The 7460-nt window shown below is 40.5% G+C and overlaps 1 protein-coding gene across 1 annotated transcript; it reads right to left on the bottom strand.

Moving 5' to 3' along the window:
* Window positions 1-6213: 6213 nt before the first annotated feature.
* Window positions 6214-7077, bottom strand: LOC118743742 (early nodulin-75). Its single transcript, XM_036476505.1, has one exon. The coding sequence runs from the start codon at window positions 7075-7077 to the stop codon at window positions 6214-6216; it is 864 nt and encodes a 287-aa protein (XP_036332398.1).
* Window positions 7078-7460: the final 383 nt, after the last annotated feature.

The raw sequence follows: 7460 nt of genomic DNA, 5'->3' as shown, positions 1-7460 counted from the left end.
AAACCAATAATGCAAAGGACTCAAGAGGCGAGCGCTTGCGAAAGCTTATGGAAAAAGTGTTATTGAATGGTCAGCTGAAAGTGAACGATGAGCCATTAAGGTCATTATTACCGTTAAATTATTACAACGAAACGAAGGGGAATTTCGAGAATGAAGCCGAAACAAATTTTGCACCAACGAAAAGTGCGAATAAGTCGAGTATAAGAAATAGCCATTTGAGTGATGTATCAGTAGATGAAAATGCGCTTGAAAAACAAAAACACCAACCCTTTGACAAAGACAATAACAACAAACTAAAAACAGCATCACAACCACATGAGCTAGAGCGTGAAAGTGGTGGTAAAAGATGCGACAGTCATAAAAGGTTGAGCGTTTCTTATGAGCAAAAGAACGCCACAGACTTTAATGGCACTGAAACGGCCAGTAGATTGTCTATTAATATAGCTGAACAAGAAGAAAGACACGCACCAGTCTTAAATCGCTTGAGCTTTGATGTTAAAAACATTGGCACTAATGAAACACTAAAAGATCAATTAGAATTTCTACAAAATAATGCAGAGAATATAAAGAAACAGCAACATATAGTAGGCGAAAGCGAGGTGAATATAAACGAGCGTGCCGAAAGCTATGTGAAAGCGACAATTGACGGCTCAACCAAACAGCCGGGCACTGAGCACTACAAGGTGCACGTGAATCAATCCCTCACAGCCAACGATAGCTTTGGGCTACCAAAACCTCTGCATACAGATGAATTATTCATGGTCTCAAACTCTGAAAAATCACCTAAAATAAATCAGAATCAAATAGAAAATGCGACAACTGCGAACACTGAGCTTCAGGCTTTTAAAAACCCTACAATTCAAACCTCTAACATGGCGACACAATCTCATATACAATCCAGTATACTGAAGTTTCTTACTGCGACCAATGAGACCTTAGAGATACCAATGCCTTTCGCCGCTGCTCCCAATGTGCCTGATGTGGGCGTCGAAGCCATTTCAAAATATTCAGTCTCAAATAAATCCCCTACAGCCAACTCCCTAATAGTCTCTAAACCAATGAGTTATGCTACGCAAGCGCAATTGTCTTCACCCCACCAAGCAGCCAGCATGGATGATGCTCTTATGCGCTTAAAAGAAATTTTCGTTGAGTACTCCATACCCATTTCCAGTGTGGTGAGACAATTATCGCCTGAGTATGCGATTACGCCAGAAGAGCGAACGAGTACTGCATCAGTAGAGCACACGAAGTTGAATGATAATATGCATTTTCTGAAAACTCAAGCAGTCAATCAAATGCATGAAAGACCAGATCCTGCGATGGATGTTACAACAAGTGATGAGCTATATGCCGCAGATAATGGTTATGGTTCCGACTATGCAATCTTACAAAGTCAAGCCAAGTTTACCATTGACTCGCTTATTAGCTCAGAGGAGCGTGAAAGCACAAACGAAAGCTCAATTGAGTATATGAGTGCGAAGGAAAGCTCTAGCCAAATCACATCTACAGAGTACAGCGAAGACGAATGCGACGAAGCGTGCGCTAATAATGAAGCTTTAAAAATTCCTACTTCTATGCCGATTGACCACCAAACGTCACTTGCTGCATATCGTCAATGGAACAAAAGCAACGAAAGTGAATCAGAAGTAAATTACGCTTCACGCACAGATGAAGCATTTGTAAATACTAAAACCACAGGCTGCCATCGAAAACAATGTGAAACAACAAGTGAGCCTGCAGTTGATGCAACCGCATTATCATTACGGCAAGACTGCTATCCGACTGCAAATGAGCAAACAAACTATTTAGAGCATCTGAAAGTGGCAATTGAAAACTCTGTAGACGCTGTAAGAAAGGAAATTGAAAATATAGACAAAACTAATGATGCGCAAGTGGAAACTTACCACGCTCCCTATGAGCATCACAAGCAAGAGCATCAGCCCCACATCGACGTCGAATTGCCTGCTGAGATCACAGATGACATGTCGACTTGGAAAACTTCAGCAAGTGGATTATCACGCCGACCCCAGCTGAGTGGGGTGACGGTAGATGTAAAGGCAGCTGAAAGGGTGCCAATGCGAGTGCAGAAGCCGGAAGCGATATGCAGCCAAACGGGGATAATTAAAAGTGAACAATACAGCAAAACAAATGAAAATGCAGATGGAAACGAAACTAAACCTGAAGCTGAATCTGCAGCTGAAATGAAAGACGAAGATGAAAAACCAGCAATACACGGACGTATGCTGCTCGGACGATCGGTAAGCTATACGGTAAGCTGTCACATCGACGGACGCAAACAGCCAGAGACAATAATACCCATCGGTAGTGATGGAATTGACAATGCGCAAGAGAAAACAATAAAAACTAGTGAACAGTTGACAATTACAAGTGCCGATGACAGCTCAAATGCACCAAAAGTAGAGACTGCACAACAAAAGCGCAAGGAGGTTAAGACTGCAGACGGCACTGTGGTGACGAACGCATGGCGGCGCAATGCAATGGACAGTAGTGGTTACAAAGCGGATGCTGAAAGTAGTGATGAAGGTGTGGTCAATGCTGTCGCTGTTGTTGATGATGATTGTGGGAGTGATGAGAATTATGAGGCTGGCAGTGCTGAAGGTGCGGAGGAGAGCGACAATGAAAATGACCATGCTGCATATGATGAATTTGATGGTGTTGCTGACGATGATGGTGATGGTGATGTCGATGTCGATGTTGATATTGATGTTGATGGTGGAGCCCGGCATGGGACAGCGCGGCATCATTGTTCGTTGTTGAAAGCATTCAAAGCCATGTGAGGCATGCAGCTGAAATGGCAGCAGTTGAGCAATCAACAAGCAGTTTAGAAACAGATAATGGCAAAACATACGAGTACAGCACTAGAAAGCTACTCGAAAGCGAAGTGGCTCATAAGGATGGTACGGGTATTTATGCAAAGACGCGCAGCGTGACATCTAGCGTCAATAGTGAAAATACCAATTCAACTGACAGCGGTTATGATGATGATAACGGGGATGATGATGGTGGGGAGGGGGAGGATGAGTTTGAGTTGGAGGTTGAGGTTGAGGGCGATTCCAGAGGAAACGCTTACATTGTTGTTGCTGATAAACATGTGACCGGTGATTATGTTGCAGATAATAGCGGCAATGCTCGACTTGAAGCACCAGCACCAGCAGCAGCGCATACTGGCAGCAGCGACAATCGTGTTGGCATTGATGCAACAAACCATCGATGTTGTTGATGGCTCGTCGCAAATGTCACACTTGCACAGGCCAAGCGATGACAGCGTTCTAAGCGATAATGATAAGTTGCACTACGAACAGAAGCAATAAGGCGGGTGGGTGAGCAGCTGCTGGATAGAATGATAGAGCTGCTGTTGTAAAACCATTGAAAATCGAGACAAAATCAACACAGCTAGAAAATGTCAGCGGAAAAGACACGGATACCAATAATAGCGCCCGGTGATGAAGCAGATGACGATGGCGTGCATGACGTAGGCGATGAAAACTTAGCAGTGATGTAACTGCTGCTGCCGCTATGAATGTTGCCAATATGGCGGATGTGAATTGGGTTGCTGCTGATGTTGAAGCGGATGATGTTATACTCTTTCTCCTGCTGATATGATGGCTGCTGTCGCAAGTGACACTAAACCAAACGCGACAAACGTTCGTAATGCAATGTACATATGTATGTATGTATGTTGCTGCTGACATAGCTTCGAAAACGGATATTACAACGACAAATTGGTGGCATACATTGCCAACGACGGAAATTAGAACATTTCTGAATGGTATATTCTCGCTAGTGAGGCACTGCATTCGGCGCGCGTGCTATACACACACATAGACACACACGACTACTTGATGGTGACGGAAATCGCGCGGAAATCAGAGGAAATGCAAAATGTCCAACCAGAAGTGGCCGAAGGCGTTTAAAAGTTAAGTGCGGATGCAAGTAGCAACTTTGATGACCACTAAGTGGGCATTGGCGGGCATGTGTGCAATAAGCGTAAGCATGTGTGTTTATTAGGGCGGTACAAAAATACTACCTGCGGGAGAAAACTTGTCAAATGTTAAGCTCTCACACTCAGGATTTTTTTTAGATAAAAAAAAACACCCGGTATATTTTTGTTTATTAAAAACCCAAAAAATTGCAATGGGTAGACGCACAAAATCGTTAGTATTAGAAGAGCAACCGAGTTTTCCGATCGAAAAATATTGATTTTCTATACCATACGATTCTATACGATATCTACAAAAAAAGTGTTTTCCCTATATAAAATATAAATTTATAAATATATTTTTTTTAATAAAAAATTTTGGTATTTTTTACCCCATTTAGAAAAACCTTAGGTGGTGAGAGCTTAACATTTTTTTTTGTTGATCACCCTAGTGTGTATATGTATGGATTGATGTATGTGTGTTTTTGGATTGTAATGAATTCAGCAAATAAACTGACTTAGTAGATAAGCTTAGAAATACAGGGCGAAATGAAAATGAAAGTTATTAAAGAATTTTATGTCTAAACTAGAAAATAAAAATATTACGTCTTAGTTTATTTTTCGACCTTAACAAACCTTAAAAAATGGCATTTATTTACTTTTTTTTTCATATAAAGGAAAAAATGGTTGTACATATGTATATATAAAAATCTGGTTTTTTGAAAGCTCGTGAACTTTTAGCTAGTACATATGTACACACTATGTATGTATAATAAGGACAGATTTCAATAACTGCGACCATTCATTTCACGCTTTCTTCATTCTCGGTTTCACTCTCCTTTCACGGCCGTTGCTTTGGCGCCGTCGAGTTGTAAGCTAATCCAATTAGAAATGGTGAAAAAATTGCTAGTTTGTAGCTATTAGGCGGTGTAAGTTCACTGCCATTATAACGCTGTTCGACACTCTTTACTTCGCTGACACGAAATTCATCTTTGAGTTCACTCACGGACAACGTTAAAAGGTGGCGCAGGAATTCTTTATCAGTTTCAATACTTGCTTTTACATGACACTGAGTCACTGCCAACAAAAGTACTAGGATGTACATATTTTTCTGACAATTTTGTATGTTTTACTATAACTAAGTGAACACAAGCGAAAGTAACCAGTCGTATTGATATTATTGCTAGCATGAAGATCGATCGTTAAAGTATAACTAAAAATGCTAATTCTCTTCTTGCTTACGCTGAGCTTGCCTAAACAAATGAAGGTGAAAGTGTGCTCTTTTTGACGTTACTTTTCTACTTTTACTCGTACTTTCTCGTTTATATGTATATACACCCTCGGCAGAAATAATAAACTCGTCGTACTTTAAAGAGTTTAAGCTATATTTCTTTAATTTATTTTATGTTTAATATTTTTGTTTTATAAAAGCCTAGGTAGTTACACAATAAACATTATATAAATCCGCCTTTCAATCTTTGAAACAAATTTTCAATTTTTTTTTCTGAATTTTTAGAAAAATTTTTGGTATGCAATTTTGTAGCCCATTCAATTTTAGTGCAAGTTTCAATTGGCTACAAAATACGATTGGTTTTAAAAACTTATTTTTGCTGACGGTGTCACGCATTTTTTCCCATACAAAGTGTGCTCAAAAATTTTTTATATGGAAGGGAATGCTTAAGTAGCATCGTCAACAAAAAAAAAATGTCAAAAATCAATGGTATTTTCTAGCCACTTGAAACTCACACGTTATTAAACTGAAATTGAATGAGCAACTACCATGCGATCAGCAAGGGCTATGGTTCATGCTTATATATAGAGCAGAAAAATAGAGCATGCGGAAAGCTTAAAAAGCGCTGAACGCCTGAAAATCTTGTTGTGAGTTTACTATAAGAGCTATACAGCAACATAGACATAGTGAAAATAATGGAATTACAAGGCAGCTGCCAACTGGTAACAGCTGGTCGTAACAGACTAAGAACAAAGTCTCCTCTGCGTTGAAAATTCAGGTTGAGAGATATTTAAAACACTGGAAGTTTCAAAAATCCACCATTTAGGGAGAGAGGAAATACTATCCAATCCAGATGAAGAAGATCCGAATTGCTGATAACGAACACAGCAATGAAATTTATCAACACTAATATGCTTGAATAAATTTTGACAGTAGTAATGTATATATAAAAAACCATGAACAGTAAGGAAAAGCACTCTTAAAGTTTGTAGATTACCGCAAAAATTTATTAACATGAAATATTTCAATACAACAATTACTTTTAATCCAGTTCCTCGTCAAGATATACAAGTTCATCGTTATCCGCTTGCAAAGATCTACCTGGAAAGACTCCTGGGAATCTGCCGGTGGAATTACCCGGGAAAAAGGTTTGATTGAAAAATGGGGAAAATGGTGGGAAAAACGGTGAAGGATAGTAAAATTGTTGGGGTCCATAATATGATGGGTATGGAGCAGGTGCTGGTGGTCCGTACTGCGCAGGTAGTCCGTATTGCACAGGTGATCCATACTGAAAAGGTGGTCCATACTGCGCAGGTGGTCCGTATTGCACAGGCGGCCCGTACTGCGCAGGTGGTCCGTATTGTACAGGCGGCCCGTACTGCACAGGCGGCCCGTACTGCACAGGCGGCCCGTACTGCACAGGCGGCCCATACTGCACAGGTGGTCCGTATTGCGCAGGTGGTCTATTCTGCACAGGTGGCCTATACTCTATAGGCGGCTTATACTGCACAAGCGGTTTTTCATCATAACAATCTGCATAGTCATCATGTTCGCAATCCGTATAATACTGTGGAGGTGGTGGTGGTGCCGGTGCCGGTTTTGGTGGTCTACTCGCTGGTGGCCTATCATGATGGTGATGGTGGTGGTGGTGATGGTGATCATTATACGGCCGCGGTGTGGTTGTTTTTAGCATCAAAAGGGCGCCCAAATCACGTGAGCTGCCTAAGTCCGTCGCTTCGAGGATTTCTGGCTCATCATTGCTCGGTTGATTGTTCAGTTCTCTCAATGTAAATACTTGCCTTTGCAGTTTGCTTTCTTTTGGCACATGTCGAACACTTTTGCTTCCGACGGCGGCATTCAAGAGAAGCGCTACTAAAAATGTGTTAAGCGTAAATTGGTACCACATTTTCGCCTTTTCAGCTACAGTGGTGATAAGTAATGCTGTGTGGCAACTTGTGAATCGAATTTAGAAATGTCACTTATTTATATACGCAAATATGTAAATGGCAAACATAAGAACTGCTCTACAAAATATTTGCCATAAAAATTTAGCGGTCTCTCTATCAATAAACCGTCCATTAATAGAACGTTGGAACTAAATCCGCTCGTCAGCTTTGTTTGTTTGTTCCACTATTGTGTAGTCTTTTTATTAAAAACTACCAATGCTGATTGAAATTCTTTGTCTTAGCTTAAAAAGTTGAAGATAAAGAAAGAAGAATAGCAACCTTTTGTATACGCTTATCTTAAAAGCATACATAATTAGGCATTAATTTCTAGTTCAGTTAAGAA

Source organism: Rhagoletis pomonella, unplaced genomic scaffold (genome assembly GCF_013731165.1).
Source record: "Rhagoletis pomonella isolate Grant_MI unplaced genomic scaffold, Rhpom_1.0 Rhpom_scaffold_00007, whole genome shotgun sequence".
In the NCBI taxonomy this organism is placed as follows: domain Eukaryota; kingdom Metazoa; phylum Arthropoda; class Insecta; order Diptera; family Tephritidae; genus Rhagoletis; species Rhagoletis pomonella.
The sequence above is the reverse complement of the archived record's forward strand: the minus strand, read 5'-3'. Positions and strand labels throughout refer to the sequence as shown.